The 21,006-nt window shown below is 54.5% G+C and overlaps 8 protein-coding genes across 8 annotated transcripts; 3 read left to right on the top strand and 5 right to left on the bottom strand.

Moving 5' to 3' along the window:
- Nucleotides 1-402: 402 nt before the first annotated feature.
- CDEST_03022 (Putative AAA+ ATPase domain, ATPase, AAA-type, core, nucleic acid-binding protein) lies at nt 403-2,334 on the bottom strand. The gene is made up of 4 exons (XM_062919181.1): nt 2,088-2,334; nt 1,937-2,028; nt 1,767-1,881; nt 403-1,714 (listed from the first exon to the last, which is right to left on the bottom strand). The coding sequence occupies exons 1-4, from the start codon at nt 2,088-2,090 to the stop codon at nt 605-607; spliced, it is 1,320 nt and encodes a 439-aa protein (XP_062775232.1). The 5' UTR covers nt 2,091-2,334; the 3' UTR covers nt 403-604.
- A 129-nt stretch (nt 2,335-2,463) lies between these two features.
- CDEST_03021 (Putative T-complex protein 1, delta subunit) lies at nt 2,464-4,540 on the top strand. Its single transcript, XM_062919180.1, has 4 exons — nt 2,464-2,636; nt 2,698-2,749; nt 2,806-3,461; nt 3,513-4,540. Exons 1-4 carry the CDS (start codon nt 2,580-2,582, stop codon nt 4,353-4,355), a joined length of 1,608 nt encoding a protein of 535 aa, XP_062775231.1. The 5' UTR covers nt 2,464-2,579; the 3' UTR covers nt 4,356-4,540.
- A 1,173-nt stretch (nt 4,541-5,713) lies between these two features.
- CDEST_03020 (uncharacterized protein) lies at nt 5,714-8,151 on the bottom strand. The gene is made up of 4 exons (XM_062919179.1): nt 7,954-8,151; nt 7,487-7,896; nt 7,236-7,428; nt 5,714-7,182 (listed from the first exon to the last, which is right to left on the bottom strand). The coding sequence occupies exons 1-4, from the start codon at nt 7,967-7,969 to the stop codon at nt 6,272-6,274; spliced, it is 1,530 nt and encodes a 509-aa protein (XP_062775230.1). The 5' UTR covers nt 7,970-8,151; the 3' UTR covers nt 5,714-6,271.
- A 1,095-nt stretch (nt 8,152-9,246) lies between these two features.
- On the bottom strand, nt 9,247-9,568 carry CDEST_03019 (uncharacterized protein; the record flags this gene model as incomplete). Its single annotated transcript, XM_062919178.1, has 2 exons — nt 9,247-9,404; nt 9,523-9,568. 2 exons carry the CDS (start codon nt 9,566-9,568, stop codon nt 9,247-9,249), a joined length of 204 nt encoding a protein of 67 aa, XP_062775229.1.
- Nucleotides 9,569-10,994: 1,426 nt separating this feature from the next.
- On the top strand, nt 10,995-13,256 carry CDEST_03018 (Putative translation protein, beta-barrel domain superfamily). Its single transcript, XM_062919177.1, has 3 exons — nt 10,995-11,773; nt 11,844-12,830; nt 12,881-13,256. Exons 1-3 carry the CDS (start codon nt 11,256-11,258, stop codon nt 12,909-12,911), a joined length of 1,536 nt encoding a protein of 511 aa, XP_062775228.1. The 5' UTR covers nt 10,995-11,255; the 3' UTR covers nt 12,912-13,256.
- CDEST_03017 (uncharacterized protein) lies at nt 13,111-15,190 on the bottom strand. The gene is made up of 4 exons (XM_062919176.1): nt 14,823-15,190; nt 14,361-14,741; nt 14,004-14,299; nt 13,111-13,948 (listed from the first exon to the last, which is right to left on the bottom strand). The coding sequence occupies exons 1-4, from the start codon at nt 14,890-14,892 to the stop codon at nt 13,253-13,255; spliced, it is 1,443 nt and encodes a 480-aa protein (XP_062775227.1). The 5' UTR covers nt 14,893-15,190; the 3' UTR covers nt 13,111-13,252.
- A 186-nt stretch (nt 15,191-15,376) lies between these two features.
- Nucleotides 15,377-18,236, top strand: CDEST_03016 (Putative nucleoporin, NSP1-like, nucleoporin NSP1/NUP62). Its single transcript, XM_062919175.1, has 2 exons — nt 15,377-17,761; nt 17,818-18,236. The coding sequence occupies exons 1-2, from the start codon at nt 15,671-15,673 to the stop codon at nt 18,004-18,006; spliced, it is 2,280 nt and encodes a 759-aa protein (XP_062775226.1). The 5' UTR covers nt 15,377-15,670; the 3' UTR covers nt 18,007-18,236.
- Nucleotide 18,237: 1 nt separating this feature from the next.
- Nucleotides 18,238-19,163, bottom strand: CDEST_03015 (Putative mitochondrial ATPase inhibitor). Its single transcript, XM_062919174.1, has 3 exons — nt 18,783-19,163; nt 18,559-18,690; nt 18,238-18,461 (listed from the first exon to the last, which is right to left on the bottom strand). Exons 1-3 carry the CDS (start codon nt 18,908-18,910, stop codon nt 18,422-18,424), a joined length of 300 nt encoding a protein of 99 aa, XP_062775225.1. The 5' UTR covers nt 18,911-19,163; the 3' UTR covers nt 18,238-18,421.
- Between the last annotated feature and the right edge of the window lie 1,843 nt (nt 19,164-21,006).

The raw sequence follows: 21,006 nt of genomic DNA, 5'->3' as shown, positions 1-21,006 counted from the left end.
TATGAACGCGATGCGGTGGAGAGACGGAGCTTTTTACTATGATTTCACAGCACAGCGTTCAAGGAGGGTATTTTTCTTTTGTCAAGCTGTCGATCCGCCCCCCGGAAAGGCTACATGAGCGCACGAAGCTGCTAATGAAGGCATGCATATTATTTCGGTAACGGGAAACTCAGGACAATGCTGAGGCAGCATTTAGGGCCACTTTGTTTCAAGTGGAAGGAGGATATTATCGGGAAGCATGGGATCGAGGGGCCGGAATACAACCCTTCGCATTAGGTAGGCTGGGAAGACCTCGTGAGTCTCATCCAGATGAGTGTAATTCTACAACCAAACAAAACAAAATCAGTCAAATTCAAATCAACAAACTACGTGTGCCTCGTGAGTCAATTCAGGCCAGTCTCGCCTGTCATCGTGACATCGGTTCACCCAGATGGCATCATACATGTTGGCACATGAAGCATGGTCTATTTCTCTTTCTCTAGAGCAAGGTATCACACCCTTCCAGACCTTTCCCGATCCGAAGCCTGCCTAATCTTACAGTCTGAAAGATGACATGATGAACTCCGTTGCCCTGCCCTCTCTGTCTTCCCCTAGGTTTCCTCCCTTAGTTGTATTGCATGTAGCTGGCCGTCGAATTGAACTTGAGGTTGGCCTTGATGACCTTGTCGACGGCGCTGAGGAAGTCCTTCTCCGTCGCCACCTTTCTCCTGGCACGGATGGCGAACATGCCGGCCTCAGTGCAGACACTGCGAAGCTCAGCACCCGTGGCGTTGGGGCACAGGCGGGAGATGAGCTCCCACCGGATATCACGCTCGACCGACATGCTCTTGGCGTGGATACGCAAGATATTGGCACGACCCTCGAGGTCGGGCAGAGAGAACTCAATTTTACGGTCGATACGTCCCGGTCTCATCAGAGCGGGGTCGAGAGTGGAGGGTCTGTTGGTGGCGAACATGACCTTGATGTTGCCTCGGGCGTCGAAGCCGTCGAGCTGCGTGATGAGCTCCAGCATGGTTCTCTGGACTTCGTTATCTCCGCCGGCACCGTCATCGAAACGGGCACCACCGATGGCGTCGATTTCGTCGAAAAAGATGATACAGGCCTTCTTCGTCCGTGCCATCTCGAAAAGCTCACGCACCATCCTCGCACCCTCACCGACGTACTTCTGGACCAGTTCACTGCCGATGACGCGAATGAAGGTAGCGTCCGTTCTGTTGGCAACTGCTCTGGCGCAAAGCGTCTTGCCAGTACCGGGAGGTCCGTACAGGAGGGCACCCTTCGGGGGGTCGATGCCAAGGTTGACGAACCGCTCCGGCGAGAGGAGGGGCATCTCAACGACCTCTCGCAGCTTCTCAACCTGCTCCTTTGATCCACCAACATCTCCGTATGTAACATCCGGCTTTTCCTCGACCGTCATCATCGTGACGCTGGCATCGATCTTGGGCGGAAGCGGCAGAAGAATCTGGTACTTGTTCCTGTCGACACCAACCCGCATGCCCTCCTCGATATCCGTAGGGCTCACTCTCTCGCCGAGCTGGACGACGAACTTGGCGATCTGCTTGACATTGATGACATATTTGCTCTTTGAGTCGTCCTTCTCGTCGGGGATAATCTTTGTACACCGGGCGACCTGGAGAGGCTGTTCTTCCGACATGCGTTGCCGGTCTGCTGCTACGTCCCACAGGTGAGGAGGGGCAAGACCCGTGTCGGATTCCTATTCAAGTCAGGTCGATGTTCATCCGCCAGGTGCAACAAAATGCAGCTACCTTGACACCAATCTTCTCATCTACGCTTGTTTGCTTCTCCTTGATCTGTTGCTCGAGCTTCTTGATGGCGGCGCCGTACGGAGCAGCGCCATAAGTCTTCAACACTTGGATGTCTCTGCGCCGTATTAGTCGACGATGCCATGCAACCCCAAGTCGATGAAACAACGGACTCATCGGTCAATGGTGTAATCTTCTTCTCCTCGACCTCGTCGTCGGCGTAGGTCTTCTGGTATTTCTCCCAGTTTTGGCCGGTAGCGGAAGGCTAATGATGCTGGGGTTAGCAACTGCCTTCGGTGGCCATACGTGCAGGGTCGGCCGTACCATGGTGTAGGATGAGAACTGGACGTCCTACTGCCGATTCTATGCGTAGGAAAGATTCTTGAGAGTGTGATCGGGTTGAAATCTGCGTCGTTGTGAAGTCGTGAGGTCTCGGGGAAGTCGCTCGCGTCGGTCGTCGATGAGTACAGAGGTACGCTGCTTGGGGTGGGTTGGAGGTGATGATAGAAGACGGTTCCGTAATCCAGGTTGCCTTGAGCTCCAAAGCACGGACCACAAATGCGAGGCTGATGTGGAGCTAGGCTGGTTGGGGGGAAATGCAAGCAGAGTACCGGGGCAGGAACAACCCGGCGGCCGCTAAAAAATATCCCACCGCTGGGGGGGCTGCTACCTGAGAGAAAGTGGGCGATCGCAAAAGAAGGCGACAGCGGGACAGGGCCACGATCATACCGATACCTTTTGAACCAGTGTTCAGCTTGCTCTCTCGACCTTGAACCCCCCGAAAACAAGCACATCTCAAGCCAGAACCTTCAAAAAATGGCCACGACTGCACCAGCCCCGGCCGCGGGAGGCTCTGGAAATGCCACCTTCAAGGTACGGCCTGCACTCCACGCCCATGACGAAGCTTCAAGAGCTACTGCTAACAGTCACACAGGACAAGGAGAAGCCCGTTGCCGTTCGCTCATCCAACATTGTCGCTGCCAGAGGTGAGCAATGCGACATCCTTCCGAGCTTCACGGACCAGAAGCTGACTTTCCACTAGCCGTCGCCGATGCCATCCGAACTTCCTTGGGCCCCCGCGGCATGGACAAGATGATTCGCAGCGGAAAGGGCGAGACTATCATTACCAACGACGGCAACACGATGCTTAAGAGCATGTCCGTCATGCACCCGACAGCGAAGATGCTGGTCAACCTCTCGGCGGCACAGGATGTGGAGGCAGGAGACGGCACAACATCCGTCGTCGTCATCTGCGGTAGCTTGTTGGGCGCCGCGGACAGACTCTTGTCAAAAGGAATCCACCCTTCCGTCATCTCAGAGGCTTTCCAGAGAGCTGCTGCCGCGGCCGTTGAAGTCCTCCACGGAATGTCACAACCCATCTCCCTCACCGACACAGCATCCCTGCTCCAGGCAGCCAACACATCTCTCTCCTCGAAGATCGTGTCGCAATACACCAACATCCTCGGTCCCATGGCTGTCAACTCCGTTGTCAAGACCATCGACCTCAAGACGGCAGACAACGTCGACCTGAAGAACATCAGAATCGTCAAGAAGGTTGGAGGAACTATCGAGGACAGTGAGCTGTCGGATGGTTTGATCCTGACACAGCCCGTCCTCAAGGGTGCGGGCGGTCCGGCGAGAATCGAGAAGGCGAGAATCGGTTTGATTCAGTTTCAGCTCAGCCCTCCTAAGCCTGATGTAGGTTGTCCCCTTCAGTTACCCCTTTTTCGCAGCTGCTGACCAATCCAGATGGAAAACACCATCCAGGTCAACGACTACAGACAGATGGACAAGATTGTGAAGGAGGAGCGTCTGTACCTTCTCAACATGGTCAAGAAGATCAAGAAGGCCAAGTGCAACGTGCTTTTCATCCAGAAGTCCATCCTGCGGGACGCTGTCAACGACCTGTCTCTGCACTTCCTCGCCAAGCTTGGCATTCTCGCCGTCAAGGATATCGAGCGCGACGAGATCGAGTTTATCTGCAAGTCTACCGGCTGCAAGCCGATCGCAGACGTGGACTCCTTCACGGAGGACAAGCTCGGCTCGGCCGACCTCGTTGAGGAGATTCAGTCCAACGGAGCTCGCATGGTGAAAGTTACGGGTGCTAAGGCAACTGGCAAGACCGTCTCCGTCGTCGTTCGCGGTGCCAACTCCCTCATTCTCGACGAGGCCGAGCGTAGCTTGCACGACGCCCACTGCGTCGTTCGCTGCTTGGTGAAGAAGAAGGCCCTTATTGCTGGTGGTGGTGCCGCTGAGATCGAGATCGCGTCCCAGCTCTCCAAGCGGGCTCGTGAGCTCACCGGCACCGAGGCCATCTGCTGGAAGGCATTCGCAGACGCTATGGAGGTCATCCCCACCACTCTGGCCGAGAACGCCGGTCTCAACAGCATTAAGGTTGTGACCGAGCTTCGTCACAGACACGAGCTTGGCGAGAAGAACGCGGGTGTCAGTATCAAGTCTGGTGGTGTCAACACCAACATCTCCAAAGAGAACGTTCTCCAGCCTCTGCTGGTGAGCACCAGCGCCATCGAGTTGGCCGCTGAGACGGTGAAGATGATTCTCAGAATAGACGACATCGCCCTCACGAGATAAGAGGGGGAAATATGAGTCACGAAATAAAAAACAAAAGTAAAAGGGGAAAGTCTAGGCTTGATGATCATGTACATTACGGCTTCCTTGGCTTGATTGCGATGTAGACGTGGGCCTGAGACTGAGGCGTCAAAACTATTAGAAGCTGAGACAGCAATTGATCACAACAAGATACCTTGATGACACCTCAGTTGTGGTTCCCAAGATTTCTTATTCTCTGTGAGGCCTGGATTTGGATTTGTGTAAAATGGACAGTCCTGTGATACTCTTTCGATGAACAATTTGGGCCCATTGCTTCGTCGTCTACCATATCTTATTTGCAAACCTGCAGTACAGTAGCGTCATAACAGGCAAGATTCGACGAGTCGAAAGAAACGCCCTATGTATCCTCGTCCAGATAGGAGACAAGGCTGAAGAAATCGTCCTCAGAAAATACTCACTCGTAGGGTCAAAGATTTCCACACCGTCCATATAGAAACAAAGATGGATCAGGCAGGACTGGTACATTCCCAGTCACCCAATGCTCTAGAGCTGATCAACGATCAAGGTCACGATGTTATCTTGAGCTTGAGTAAGTCGAATAACCTCGACATCGAAAAAGCATATCGTCGACTGCGGAAGCTCCGCGACTTGAGTGATGAGGCTTTGAAAGTGTGAAAAGGGGTCAACCCTCCTTCAAAGGACCCGATAGAATATCTTGGCCGGAAATCAGCTTCAGAATGCCGGCATGGAGAGAGAGACATTTACAGATTGCAATAACATCTAACGCAAAGGACAATGTTCCATTACATCTGTTCCGAACGTGCGTTACGGGAGGCCCTTCTAGTTGTGGCGAAATATTGTCGATACAGGTTACTCATTTGGAGAGACAAGGGTTGTGAGCTATCATGCACCCGGACAGCAACGTGGGCGTTACGTTCCGTACCAGGGAGAAGAGTGAGTTAATCAATACAACTTAAAGAGGCGGACCGAGATTGTGGCTGAAGATAATTTCAATGTACACATGACTGTTGGAAGGTTCGACACGTTGGACTAGAACAAATAGACGGCACACGGACAACCACTCTGGAGGCGAAGATCAGACTGCAATGAGAAATGAATGGCACATTTATCTCTGTACAGCAGGAGGAGCCTTGTCAGATGATCAAAATGGAGTCCCAAACCAAGATAGTGAATCATACAGAGAGATAAAGAGGAAAAAAAGTATATTGTCAATCGCGGACGGGATTTGAGCCCGACGTGGCTGGTACTTGTTAGTGATCATGGTTATGATGCATTACGGGTCAGGGATCTGCTTACGGGTCGAACCCACAACCTTGAGATTAAGAGTCTCACGCTCTACCGATTGAGCTAGCCGGGCAGGCTATGAAAGATTGGTGATCAATCCTCATGATGAACCGGAGTATAACGAGAGTGGTGGGTGGGTTATTGTGTAAAAAGATTCAAGGGCACCAAAACCCGCAAAACGGGGCCCCAAGTTATCCCTCCTGCTCAGCGGCGGGGGCGGACGGACGGGGCTTGATCGTGGGGTTTGTTGTCTTGGATCTTAACTATGACCAAACCGAGTCAGACCTAATGAGCAATCGTTCATTCAAGGAGACAAATCAGGCCCAATGATGCAATACTTGGTAAATTACTGTTATGAACTACCATCGTGTTCAAGCCACATACCGTTGACCTGCGCAAGAGAAGGAGGTCAATATCTTTCCCATCTTGGATGCCTTTCCCAACGCCAGAATGGTATATATCTTGATTTCGTCAATTCGGTGACGAAGAAAAAAAGGAGAGTTTAAAAAAAGCCAGCTCAGCTGAATACAAAGAAAAGCAGTAAGGGGTTTGGTTTTCAAAAACACATCGCATTCGTCTCGACGTCTCGGCCGCTCGCCACTCTTATCTTCGTCAAATCAATCAACCCCATTTTACCTTGCCTGGCCAAAGGTGTACTGGTGTGGCGGCGGGCTCTTCATCGGGGCATCGGAGTAGGCCCCGGGGATCGGCACGGCGTCGTAGACTGGCTCATCAGCAGCCATTGGCGCATGCTGTTGGGTCTGCTCTTGCGGCGGCGATTGTTGCTCCGGCGGCGGCGGCGCCTGGGGCTGTTGCTGGAAAGGGAATAATGGAGCAGGGCCTTCTGGCGAAGTAGGCGTGAACGAGCCCTGGCCGGGTTTCGTCGCCGAGCGAGCCTTGGCCGGAGGAGCCTGGAGCTGAAAGCTGGGCTTAGGCTTGTTGAAGCTGGACTCCGGCTCGACGAAGCGGGTTCCCGGGGTGAATGGCGAGGCCTCCTCGATGCGAGACAGGTTGTCGAAGGTCTTGTCAGGGTGGCGAGGGGAAAGGGCATACTGGGAGTACAGACCGGGAGACTTGAGGCCGGGAGTGTTGGGGGCGGACTGAGTTCGGAGCTGAGCGAGGTAGAGATCAGAACGGGCGCGGTCACGCATGTCCATGGACTTGTGGAGGCGGCGCTTGGTGTAGTATCGGTAGAAAACGATGCTGTAGAGCAGGACGCAGATGACGTCGACGACGATCTCGATGACCATGCAGATGAGGGCCCAGTTCTGAAGGCGGCAGATGAGGGCGTAGTCGACCTTCTCACCAAAGACCTCGGCGCGCTTGTTTTCTTTGCAAGACCAACCCCACATGTCCTTGCCGCCCCCGTTGCTTCGGCTTGACTGGAAGAGACCAGCAGCGACAGCCCATAAGACCATGGAGAGAATGAACCAGCCGATGGCGAACAGGGTATAGTAGGTAGCAACTTTCTCAGCACGGTGATGACCGCCGCGGCAGTAGGCGAGAAAGACACCAATACAGACGAGAAGAGAGATGGAGGCCACTGTAGGCTGTTAGGGAGTGGAGGCAGGTTCTCGACATCATTCGAACACTTACTTGTGATTACCAACACTTGGGGCCAAATGGCTGTGCCTTCAGCCCAGGAGGGAAGACCGCTCTGAGCAGGGAGACGCCTAGTAGCGTTGAAGATCTGGAAGGAGGCGGCAAGCATGGTGATGATGATCAAACTGCAGCTGAAGTTGACGCCACGGAGGGCGAACTTGGCCATGCGGACGCGGGTCTTGATTTTCTGCAAAGAGTGTTAGCAGGGTATTGTTGGAAAGAGAGAAATAGATAGAGTTACATACCAGGTCCCGTGCTTGTTCCTTGTCAGTTGCCTCTTCGCGCTTCTCCAAGATATCTTCCTCTCGGAAAGTTGGGCTGAGTGGGTTCTCAATCTTCCTCGCCGGAGTCCCGGGTACCCTCATGGCGCTCTTGAGTGGCGATCTCGGGGTCATTGGAACGGCGACGGACTCGCGGTGGCTACTGCTGTTGTTGATATAACCGAACCCGATGTCTCCAGGCTGGGATTGAGGCACTTCTGATCTGACAGGGTCGGCGAAGGGTGACCGAGTACCTTCCACAGGAGAGTGAACTGATGTGGCTTCTGCAAAGCGAGGAGTGCGAGGGGGCTTCAGCGAAGACTCGGACGTCGAGGAATCTGTGGATGCTGATCGGGTGGGAGCGAGGTTGAGGGCGGCTGGCCGCCTCTTGTCTTCTGCCGATATTGTTAGCACAAAGTGCCAATATATTTTGGGTCTGGACGGATGTATACCTTGCGGAGAAGACATGGCTGTAATGCGACTATGCCCCGACAGATGAGGCAGAACAACAAAGAGATTTTTGTGTCTGGTATATAGGAAAGGCGCTCTCGAACTCTGGGTCGCTGACAGGAAGACCGACTCAAGACATGCAACAGAAGTGGTGATCAAAGCAGCAATGAAGCACGATGGGAATCAGATTCGGAGAGACCAGCTGTCGAAAGGGAAGAAAGAGGCCCAACCGACCGGTCACTCGAGGGGAGCTCGCAGTTTTGAATAGGCGCCGTAGCTAGCCAGAACCCAAGGCAAAGGCCCTTCCACTGCATGGGGCCGATCAGCAAGGTGTGTAAGTGGGACGAAGCGGAATGGAGGATTCCTACATGGAGCGCAGGATGGTAGGGGGTGGCGCGAGGTGAGGAGAGCTCTGATAGGTGACAGACCGGGTTCCAGGTCAGTCATTAGTTCGTGATGGAAATAGACGCCCACGAGGGTGGACGGGGTGGTGCCGGGCTTTGGCTGGCTCGGTGCTTCAAGAGGCGTCCTCGAATGTTGCACTTTCCTGGCTGGCGGATACTGATCTAGGCGATACCTCCTTTCCTAAGGGTTCCTTGATTAGACGGCGGTTACTGGAGGCAACTAGATATTGCCCGAAATACCAAGGCAGGACAACAACATACAGTTCTCAATGAAGGGAGTGATGGGTGAGGGAGGAGGCAAAGATTGTGTAGACGACATGTTTGTGAAGCCAAGAGATGCGCGCATTTCCCAACAAGAAGCCGAATATAGAATATTGAAAGCAACCCCAAATAGGCACCCTCAAAAAGAGAAGAGGAGACACGAGGCGGGAAGCATGCACGCTCACGCTCACGCTCACGCTCACTCGCACATCTTCCATAGTAACCGGTCTGCCAAGCTTAGACACGGAAGAGTCTCTGGACCGGCCTCTCTTCGCCTCGACAAAGCTTACTGGAGCTTGGCGGCACTTGTCGTTGCATCCGCATGGTTCGACGATGCACATGAGGCCGGCGATTGGACATGGCTATTCAAATTGAGAGGAGCAGGTCAAGTAGCAACGGGAGAACAGTGTGGTGGTTGGACGGATGATGGAAAGAGGAGCGGCTTGCGGAACCCTTGCTCCTAATTAAGTCACCAGCCGGCGCCAAATCGTCCAAATCGACATGTCGAACCCTTGCTGCCGCCCGTATCCCCTGTCGGACAGCTGCAGATGTGATAGGTGCAAGTGCTGCGGGCGCGTTCGGATGCCACATGCCTGCACCTGTGTGCAGAGGCTTACGACCAATCAGGGATCAAAAGTGCGTGACGGATGTCCAGCCACATGCAGACTGGGCGGTAAGCAGAACTTGGGGATGAATGTGGGTGGATGGACGACAGAAAATGGTTGCAGCCGGGGCCCGCGGTCTTTTGTGTCTCTTGAGTCTTGACCATTCCTTCGAGTCACCCGAGCCTGTTTTATCCTTGTTTCCCACGAGCTTGTATTATTAAGTCTGGAGCTGCGATAGTCGTGATAGTCTTGCGTGGCTGAGAAGCATTTACTCAGGTGTGTGCTGGTAGATAACACGCACGTATAATGGCAGGTAAGGTTAGGTTCCTTGTGGGCCCATATTCCATACCTAGTTGTTTGCTCGCCCGTGCTGGCCGGTGAAGGTTTATATGTAGAGTGATGAAGCATGCAGGCTGCTATGCAAGATGTGCCCTCTGTGATGAGGGTCTAGCGACGACATTTGCCTCCCCGCTGTCTCCGGCCCTAAAGTCTCACAATGGCTGCGGCATGGTTGGGCGCCCGGGAATTGTAGAGGCAGCCCGTTGATCCGTAGCTTGATGGAGGCGGAGTGGAGAGGGAGAGAGCACTGAGCCTTGTTGTGCGAGTCGAGAATCTCGCGAGTATCTGTGTGGATGGTTTAAAGCACGCTACCATAGCATAAACAGTCTCAACTCAGAGCTGCCCTCACGAGATTTTGGCTCCAGCAAGGATCTCAATCGCCAGCCGTTGACCGTCAGCGATCGACCTTGTAACGGAGATAGACGGGTGGCTTGAGCTTTAGCTACTTGGGGGGGGGGGGAAGGAGGAAACCAGGCTTGGCCTGTGCTTGAGCATTTAGCCCACTTTCTGCCAGCAAGTTTAGTCCATGTTTGCCATCCTGTGAGTCTTTGTATGGCCTGATGATACAAGCGATTCGGTAAGTTGGTTGGGTTACACTGACCTATTATTACCCAAATTCGTTGTCTGATTCTGCGTGCGAGGAGACACGGGCAGTTGGGCAATCCTTTCCCGCAATCCTGTGGCGGAGCTTCAATGCCGAGTGACGGGATAGTTGATGATACCGCTTTCGATGCACAAGGATGGTATCATCGGGGGGAAGCAGCTGCCGAAACATCAGTGTAACTGAACTCGAGGCCTCCAGCTTTTCAAGCGGGATTAGGTCGAGGTTGCGATTTGACGGAGGAGAGGGCAATGCTCTGCTTTTGACAGCGCTATTAGTCCTCGTATTCCACACAGAGATCAAGTAAAGATCAGGCGCAACGCAACGTATTGTAGTGTGTTGCTGTTTCCTCGTATGATATGTTTCCCTCAAGTCGCTTTTCAGGCTACCCACTGCCTGCAGCCGAGACTCCCCATCCAAGGATCGTGACGCCGGAAGGGAAACTTGGTAAGATCCGGAGTATAAGCTCAGTATCAATTCCTGAACTGACAAGACTCAGTGGATGCTGTAGGGATCAAATATCTCTGTGCTTGATGTCCTGTACAAATTATGTCCGATGAATTTCGCGTCCTATTATTGGACGTGTGTTTATGCCGAACGCGTTCGTGAAATATTCCAGGGAGTACTGAGTCATTGAGCTAGAAAGCTGCAAGGCCAAGGTCTGAATGATGTTGTCGCCACAACTGTTGAGACAACTCGAACGGTTGTGTGTTCCTGGGCCAAAGCCACAAAAGCATTTTAGGATACCTTCCTACTTAGGTGCATCCAGATATGGGCTTTGTGAGCTTTCACCGCTGAGCCCAGGTTTAACCGATGAAGGTCCGGCGGGGCATTTATCGGGCAGCTTATCGTACCCGAAAGGGTTAGCGTCGACTCACACAACAATTCGATTCGAGGCTCCGGCGAGAAAATCAATCGAGATCAACCTCGACGTCACGAAACCCACGAACTGAGGCTCCATCCTCCTCTCCGGCACCTTCGAACACCATCAGACACCCCTGAATCACCAGGCGATACAAGTTTACAAAACTTGACGTTTCAGACCGGTCGGAACCCCCGTAGACGAACTACCCCGCCATCAACTGTTCGCGACAATGTCTGCCAACGGCGACCCCAAGTACGACGACATCGACTCAGAGTCTGACTCTGGCGAGTCCGTGGAGGAGCAGACCGAGCTCAACGAGGAGAAGCCCCTCAAGTCGGCTCTCAAGAAGTCGTCGAATCCCGTCACTGCCGACAACACAGTCCAGCGCCCTCCTCTGCCCCCGCAAACCGATCCCAAAGACCTCGATGTCAAGACCCTTAGCCCCCTCACCCCCGAGATTATCGCTCGCCAAGCAACAATCAACATCGGCACCATCGGCCATGTCGCCCACGGAAAGTCCACCGTCGTCAAGGCCATCTCCGGCGTCCAGACCGTTCGTTTCAAGAACGAGCTGATCCGTAACATCACCATCAAGCTTGGTTACGCCAACGCCAAGATCTACCAGTGCGACAACACCGAGTGCCCCCGGCCGGGATGCTTCAGGAGTTACAAGAGTGAGAAGGAGGTAGACCCTCCCTGCGAGCGCGAGGGTTGCAGCGGTACCTACAGATTATTGCGCCACGTCTCGTGAGTAGTCCCGAGAGCTAATCCCCCGCGGAATCATGGATGCAAGGTTGGCTAATATCCCGACGCTTAGGTTCGTCGACTGCCCCGGTCACGACATTCTCATGAGCACTATGTTGTCGGGTGCCGCCGTCATGGATGCCGCTCTGCTGCTCATTGCCGGCAACGAAACCTGCCCCCAGCCCCAGACCTCTGAGCATTTGGCTGCCATTGAGATTATGAAGCTGGACAAAATCATCATCCTGCAGAACAAGGTCGACCTGATGCGCGAGGAGGCTGCCCAGCAACACTACCAATCCATCCTCAAGTTCATCAGGGGCACCGTTGCCGGAAAGTCTCCTGTCATCCCCATCTCTGCCCAGTTGAAGTTCAATATCGATGCCGTCAACGAGGCCATCGTTAACACCATCCCGGTCCCTCCTCGTGACTTCACCCAGGACCCCCACATGATCGTCATTCGATCCTTCGACGTCAACAAGCCTGGTGCCGAGATTGACGACCTCAAGGGCGGTGTTGCTGGTGGTTCTATTCTGCACGGTGTCCTCAAGCTCGGCGACGAGATTGAGATCCGTCCTGGTATCGTTACCAGAGACGACAAGGGTGCCCTTAAGTGCACGCCTATCTTCAGCCGAATCGTCTCTCTCAACTCCGAGTTCAACGACCTCAAGTACGCTGTTCCCGGTGGTCTCATCGGTGTCGGTACCCGCATCGACCCCACTCTCTGCAGAGCCGATCGTCTCGTCGGTTTCGTCCTGGGTCTCAAGGGCCGCCTGCCCGAGATTTACAGCGAGATCGAAGTCAACTTCTACCTCCTCCGTCGTCTCCTCGGTGTCAGAACCGCCGACGGCAAGCAGGCCAAGGTCGCCAAGCTCACCAAGAACGAGGTCATCATGGTCAACATCGGTTCCACGTCTACTGGTGCCAAGGTTGCCGCCATCAAGAACGATGCCGCCAAGCTTGTCCTCACTTCCCCCGCTTGCACGAACATTGGTGAGAAGGTTGCTCTGTCGCGTCGTATTGAGAAGCATTGGCGTCTGATTGGTTGGGCCACCATCGCTGCGTAAGTTCATCTTGTTCTTGTAACTGTCTTCAATAGCTAATCCCTCGCAGCGGTGTCACCCTTGAGCCCAGCTCGTCCTAAACCGACATTCACAAACCAAACCAAAAACAAGTCTCAAAAAAGCCCATTCTTCAGCATCGCAGGAGTCTAAAAAAAGAATCAGTCTGGTAGAGCCAATGGGGGAGGTGGGGGAGGGGATGCCATTTTTTTGAGTACTAGGCGGGTAATGAATGCAGATGACACGACCACTACCCGTAGTATCAAATAGCCTAACGAGGAACTGGGAATTCGCAAGCTTTCGAGGTCCATTTGGGCGGGCGTGTGTCACGGGTTTCACAGGGAAAACGTGCATGGAAAACTAGACGGGAGGGTGTATGCTGGTAGATAGGCCTCGGCGATGATTGAGCCCATCTCTCTATTCATTATTTCCTGACCTTCCGTGCGTGCTTGACGAGGTTTTCTATCACGCCTTCGAAGGCTTCTCTGTCGCCTATCTTTTCGTCCGTTTTCTTGGTCCAGTATTCCAGCACCTCCGTTGCCGTCCCCTCCATTGCCTTGAGTTTCTCGACATGGGCCTTGAGCTCGTTGTCCGTCATGCCGTTTAGGGCTTCGTCTGTAGTCGTGCAGAGCTGCTTGGCTGACACGAGATCCAACTCTGGCACTGGCAGCGGGCCTTTCCTCTTGAACGCCGACGGCTTCCCCTTTGAGTCAACCGACGTTGACGAGGCGTTGGCCTCGGACTGTCGCACTCTTGATACTGAGCGAGAATCTGAGGATGTCCGCGGCGAGCCGGACGTCGTAACCTGTAATGATGGCAGCACGAGCTTTTTCTGCTTGGAGGCCGGGAGGATCTCGTCCAGATCGACCGGCACGCCCAGAGAGACCAGAAACAGACGGCGGATGCGAGAGCGGATCCAGTCTGGCGGCGCCAACGGCGGGGGTGCCACTAATTGTGACCACAAGGACGCGCTACGTGGTGTGAGGAAGATGGGGTTTTCTTTGGTTATTGGTGGAGGAGAGGACACGTCCAAGTCTTCAGGTGGGAACAGTGTGTTGAGATACGAGTCGACGGCTTGCAAGACGTCTTCACCGTCTAAGCCGTCAAAGTCGGGTATGTCCTAGTGAGGAACTTGTTAGACAGTTCCAACGGAACGATGCAGCAGGAATGCTCACGAAAGGTAATGATGGTACTTGTGGCAAACTGGGTGCCGAGGCCGGTGCGGGAGCTTCAAATTCCGGTTCTTGAAAGCCGTTGTCAAAGTCGTCAAAGTCACCATTGGCCTCGGCACCCTCCTCAAAGTCGTCAAAGTCGTCACCAAAATCGTCGTCGTCGCCCTCGTCATCATCCTCACCGGGTGGTGGTGCGAGACTTGCACTGGATGGGGTAGACGATGGTTCCGTGTTAGACGGCTTCTGGTCCATGCGGGGCGAACCTAGGTCTGACAGCGCAGGTGATACAGGGGGAGAATCTACGAATGACGCCAGGTCAACGACAAATGCTCTTTGATTCCAGGGATCTCTACATCGTACCGGAACTGTCGCCCTCCTCGGTCTTGCCTTCCGGCTTCACAACCAAGTCGGCTGGGGCGTCTGCCTTGCGCTTCTCTAGGAACTCTTCTGAGTGAGGACCTGATGAACCCGGCGCCTCCTCGACGACAGTCTTGGGGATGACAGGCGACTTGGGTGCGCCATCCTCAGACGACAACGAATCGCTCTTCTTCTCCTGAATAGCAATCTCATCCGGCTCAGCGTCCCCCTCCCTCAAGCGGTAGGCCTCTGTTCCAGGTACCTCACCGTATGACGGTTCGTCGTCGACTTTTTCTACGCGAGTTTTGGGGATCGGCGACGTTCCGGGACTGAGGGGAGCAGATTGCGCATCGGAAAAGTGGTCCTCAGAGTCGGAAGCATTTGCTACAAGATGTTAGACAAACGGTCTGATCTATCATTATTTGGGCAAGACGATGGCAAGGGGAGGGGGTTAGTTGTCTCTACCTAGATCGTGGGCGCCAGGGTCGCTGGTACCAGATCGCCTGGGCGGCGAGAGGGTCTCTTCGTCTGCCATTATTCCGGTACGAGTGCGAAGGCAAGTTGTAGGACAATGTTTCTTGGTGTTACGAGCAGGCGAAGCAGCTTGAGAGTTCCAAGGTTATCGATGATGGGAGGGAATAGGAGTGGGTGGTGGAGGGGAACCTGTCGATTAGCGGATACGTAATTGTGTGGGCCGAATAGCAAGAACGATATCCTCAAACTAAGTATTTAGGCCACTGCAACTCATGTAAGAGAGAAGTTTTGAAGCAAGGCTGACGGCACACAAGAAACCCAGGAAAATGCACTTTTGAGTCCTTGGGCAGGGAGGATGATAATCAGCAGGCTCGAAGACGGCATGAGTACCTAAGTCTTCAGCTTCTAGACTTGCCGCCTGCCAAGCATCACGTGGGGCAGGCCCCGGCTAATTCCGCGCTAGCACTTGATGGGTAATATGTCCCTGCCTCTGGGCAGGTACAGCGCGCCAGTCGCGTGGAGGCAGGTCTGAAAGGCTGGAGCATCACAAAAAAAAGCTGCCCTGCCAGCCATCAACAATAACTACTACCTTCTCTCCCCTGCGGCTACAGCAAAGAACTTCTCGGTCGCAACAAGTTCGCGCATATCGACAGCATATCCTCGGTTGCCATCGACAAAGAGTAAACACTCTGGGCTCGACTCGTCCCTCAATGCGACGAAGCTAAGTTGTACGGTCCGCGATTCATTGTAGACAAGCTTCTTGTTGTCTATCGGTAGCTTCCAAACGCCGTCAAGTGCCTGCTTGACATACCCCGATCGCCTCACGAAACTTCGACACAATGTCCTTCAGCTTCGGAAACACGAACGCCACGCCCACGTCGAACAGCGGCTCGACCCCTGCGACTTCTGCACCGGCATCTGGAGGTCTCTTCGGCGGCGCCTCTACCGGCACTCCCAGCTTTTCTTTCGGTAACCTGGGAAGTAGCAATACACCCGCTGCCGGGTCGAGCAGCGGCACGCCGGCTTCCAGCGGATCACTCTTTGGACAGAACGCTGGCCAGAAACCAGCAGGCGGGCTATTTGGCGGCGGCACTTCAGCCGCTTCAACTGGAACACCCACATCGACTGGCGGTGGTCTCTTCGGGGCCAAACCTGCGGCTGGCACATCATCGACTCCGGCTGCTTCTGGCGGTCCATTCGGTTCAAACACCGGCTCCTCTACTCCCAGCACATCTGCACCCCCCTCAGGAGGTCTCTTTGGCGCTGCCACAGCCTCGAGCGGCACCCCTGCTGCATCTTCTGGCGGTCTGTTTGGAGGAGACAAGGCTGCGACGAAGCCGGCAGTGAGCTTGTTTGGCGGCGGAAACACTGGAGGCGCTTCTACACCTGGCGGTTTGTTCGGCCAGAATGCATCGTCAAGCTCAGCGGCAACTACTGCTCCTGCTTCTAGCGGGGGTTTGTTCGGTGGCATGAACAAGCCTGCATCAAGCACACCAGCTACCACCGGTGCTTCCGCAACTCAGGCTACACCTGCAAAGCCCGCCTTCTCACTCGGGGGATCAACAACGCCGGCTGGAGCCCCCCCTGCTGGCGCGAACAAACCTGCCACAGGTGGACTTTTCGGCGGCGCCGCACCATCTGGCTCGGCGGCCCCTTCTCCCTTTGGTGCTGCGGCGGCCAAGCCGGCGGAGAACAACAGCGCAGGCGGTCTTTTTGGTGGCGCTGGACAGTCCAAGGCTGCTTCCACAGTCCAGCCGGCCAGCGGAGGCTCTCTCTTTGGCGGCCAGGCGCAGCAACAACCTGCCGCCAGTGGTGGTCTCTTCGGAGACCAGAAGCCGGCCACAACCGCGGCACCCAGCACTGGAGGTCTCTTCGGTGGCCAGGCTGCTGCTACCACTTCCTCAGCCCAGCCTGCTTCGACAACTTCCACAGCTCCCGCAGCAGGCGCCTCTTCTCTCTTCGGTGGCGCCAAGCCTGCTACCCCTACCACCTCGACTCCGGCTGCTTCATCTACCGGCGGCTTATTCGGCGGTAACACATCTTCGACGCCGGCTGCGGCGACACAAGCTGGCTCTTCTGCAGGGGGCCTTTTTGGAAAGCCTGCTACTACCGCATCTGCGGCCCCCGCTGCCACGGCGGCTCCTACGTCGCTTTTCGGCGGACAGACATCCACGGCTCCTGCCAGCAAGCCTGCGAGTGGTGGACTCTTCGGAGGCGGCCCGGCGGCGAGCACCTCTCAACCGGCATCAACCAATACGTCGACTGCGCCAGCGACTACGTCTGCCGCAACTCAACCAACAACAGCCCCCAGCACTACCGCATCGGCCGGTGGTCTCTTTGGTGCCAAGCCATCAACACCAGCTGCTGGAGCATCAACCCAGAATGGCACGGCACCCGCCACCACATCTGCCCCGACTGGCAACTCAAATACCTTGGCAGCTTCCACAACTGGCCCTACTTCTCAGCTTCCCCGTCTGAAGAACAAGTCTATGGACGACATCATCACCCGATGGGCCTCGGACTTGTCCAAGTATCAGAAGGACTTCAAGCATTATGCTAATCAGGTTGCCGACTGGGACTTGGGCCTGGTCGACAATGGCGAGAAGATTCAAAAGCTCTACCTTAACACTTTTGAAGCCGAAAAGGCAAGCCACGAGATTGAGCGGCAGCTCCAGGCAGTGGAGAGTCAGCAGGACGAGCTCGAGGACTGGCTCAATCGCTACGAATCCGATGTTAAGGAGATGTTCTCCCGCCAGATGGGACAGGGCGAGACCCTGGCCGGACCCGACCAGGAGCGCGAGCGCACATACAAGCTCGCCGAGAAGTTGACGCAGAACCTCGACGAGAAGAGCAGAGACCTGTCCAAGATGGTCAAGGAGATCAACGACATCTCTGGTACTCTGAGCAAGGGCACCAAACCCGAGGATCCCGTAAGTCACTGCTGCTTTTCCATTTGCCATTTTATGTCCTGCTAACATGCTCGCAGCTGAGCCAGATTGTCCGTGTTCTCAACGGCCACCTCTCGCAACTCCAGTGGATCGACACCAACGCCGCGTCCCTACAGGCCAAGGTATCCGCCGCTCAGAAGGCGAACAACAACCTTGGCAGCCAGTATGGAGCGCCAGAGACAGATGCGGCGGAGAGCTTCTACCGATCTTACATGGGTCGGCGATGAAAGGCGGGTTGGATAGCGGTATTGAAGTAAGGGTGGGGTTTTGTATTGGTAGCACACGAGAGTGAAAAGGGTTGAGATAAGGGTCAATGACTTGAAAAGACCCGGAGAAATTGGAGTAGTTGATCGCCAAGCAAGAATGGAACAAAGGTGGATGCGCATTGCGCGAATATTTAAAGCGCGAGAGTGCATTCTGTTCTCACCATACGTACATGTACACTGGCCTACACTATGGGCGAATACCAAGTGTTGGTTGGCAATCCTGATTTTAATTTTCGGTAAAATTGCGCTCGCGTCATTCACGATCTGCTACATGCGCCGGCTATTGCGGATATCAATCTTCCCCTCCGTCCGTTCAGCGTACACGGCTCCCTCGCTCGCCATTTGGTATTATTGCGAATGCATGTTTTGTTCAGATTTAGTTGTGCTCGCCGCCCTGGTTTTTGGTGATCTCGTCGCTATTCGGGTCGGGTCAGTCAGCGAGAGAAATTTCGAAATTCGGGGGAGAAAAGGAAAGGGCAACGTCATATCTGAGGATGGTGGGGGTTCACGAACATGTGGTCGGACAGCTGCTGGAGGTGGGCCTGCTGCTCGCTGAGCTTCTTCTTGAGCTCAAGGAGCTTCTCCTTCTCGCGCAGGCGGATAGCGTAGTCCTCGCTTGCCTTCTCGCGCTTCTGGAAAGCGTCGCTGAAAATCCAATTGTCAGCCTGTGCCGTTCCCCAGGACTTTCGGCCGCTGCGAGAGCAGTCACGGAGAAGCATCCAGGAGAGGAAACTTACCCGCCTCCATACTTGGAGGGAGCTCCAGTGTCGCCCTCGCCCATGGCGCGGGGGGTGGTGCTGAAAGTAGCTCGAGAGGCGAGAGTCAAAGGACGGGCGACGGCCTTGGTGGCAGCGATGCGCATCATTTTCAAGGATCTATAAAGAAGTTTGGTTTGTCGTTGGGAGGATAAGCGTGGTGTCAATTGAATGGTTGATGATGTTGTTGGAAGAGGTTATGTTTGGCTTAGGTTGACCGATGACGACGGGTGCTAGTCGATGGGTTTTGTGATAGGTTGGGTTGTGGAGAGTCTGGTGCAACTCGGGAAAGAGAACGCAGGTCAAATGCTTATTGGACGGAGAGGGGATGATCTGATTCCTTGGAACGAGCTGATGGGAGAGAGCTTGGAGGGAGCTTTTGCTCTGCTTCGGCCACCTTCTTTTCGTGGGCGAGTACAGAGGTACGGGAATATGATACGTCATACACGGTGGAAGCGAGGTATTCAGCTAACACCCACTGCCGGCATTTCTCGGCTTGGTGGATGCAATATGGGCTTAACCTGAACTGAGGAGCAGGTGCTTTGTCTTTTTTTCCTCAGGCAACATCACTTGCACGTCGCCTGCTTGCGGCCAGAATGGCATTCTTTGAGGCTGGCTGTGTATGTTGGAGCAGGTGGAGCACCCGCATAATCCCGCGATGACTTGAGTGCCACAGTGGGCACCGAGCATCTGTTGTGCCATGGTGGGAATCAAGGGTTTTGCTCCGTGTAGTGAAAAGCCATCGTCCGCGCGATGCTGTATCAGGCTTGCTGCAAACAGGCATCAGAAGTATATGACATATGGAGCCTCATGATTCCCGTTATGGACTGACTGTGTCACCCGAGTGCTGGGTGAGCAGCCTTGTCGTTCACTCCTGCTCATCTTCCCCGGGAAGACTGGATCCCAGATATGACTGGGATTTTCCCCGGGCCACCAGGTTGGAGGTATTCGGGAGATCTGTCGCTTCAAGTTGGACGACCAATGGGGTGTCCGGTGGTGTGGTGCGACGGCCTTTGCCTTTGTCTCGCCCGGGGAGGAGGTGTGAGGTGCGACGTTTGAGTGGAGAGAGAGAGAGCCGAAACTGTCCAGTGCCCTTGGCCGAACGACGTGTAAGCGCTGCCTTGCCTTGTCTGATATACCTAGATAGCATCTATAGCCTCTTCAATAAACTTTCAGCATTGGTGCACTCCCGTCTTCCAAGGAAATGGCGATCCAAGCGTGGTTCCAACGGCTGCCGCCACGACCAGCCGCGGGAGGCAACCTAGATAGGTAGTGGGCAGAACAGCGCGACCCCGAGCAACTAGAGAAGTGCCTGAACTCAAAGGATGAATGGAGCACGGTTGGCCGCGCGAGCAATTGTCTGAAAAGAAGGGATGAAGTGGGATAAAGGGACAAATCGCACAGGAAGGAAGGGAACTCGGTGGGGTTTGGCCTTGAGTTTGTTAGCAATAGCCAGGGACATCGTGTAGTTACCTAGGTAGGTAGGTAGGTGGTGTTAGGCAGTTAGGTATCGTAGTAGCGTGTGTTCTGCAAGACAGTCAAAGCATGAGCTTGACAGCCTAATTTTGGGCTGGAGAAAGTCAAGCACTGTAGTGACGTGATTGCGGCGCAGTGGGAGCAACAAGGACGAAGCTGTACGAGGTGAGGTCAGAAGAGTCAACTGTTGCTTCCTGCCTTGGATTGGTGCCAGGTGGATGAGAAATGCACCTTACTCTGTAGGTTGGTCGGTAGGTAGACAGATACCTTACTGCAGTGGTGTACCTGGATTCAAGGCCTGCAACTGCTGTAGTCTGTCGATGCCCCAGTGAAGGAACGCACTGGGGAAATGGGCCTAGGAAAGGATGGGAAGAAAATGAGAAGTACCGTCATGTACCCTCCGACTGTCTCTCACATACAGCTAGCACTAGTTGCTTGCTGTAAGGGTACGTTTAGGTAGAACTCGGGGGTTCTCAAGGGCACATCCCAACTTTTCTCAGCCGCACAGCCCAGTCGCGATACTTGATTCTACCCCGGAACTGATTCACGTGAGTCGGTCATTCCAGGGCTAGCACCGAGTTGGGAACAAAAACAGAAGGGAGCCACCTGCTACAGTGTGGATACGGCGAGGGTATTGGTTGAGACGCCTCTTGCTACTGTCCTTTACCCATCCACGATCAACCAGTCAAGTTGAGTCCCGTCCAGTCCAGTCGGTACGGTGCCACCCTCC

The sequence above is a fragment of the Colletotrichum destructivum genome, chromosome 2, assembly GCF_034447905.1.
Source record: "Colletotrichum destructivum chromosome 2, complete sequence".
Classification (NCBI taxonomy): Eukaryota; Fungi; Ascomycota; class Sordariomycetes; order Glomerellales; family Glomerellaceae; genus Colletotrichum; species Colletotrichum destructivum.
This window is presented reverse-complemented; position numbering and strand designations above follow the sequence as displayed.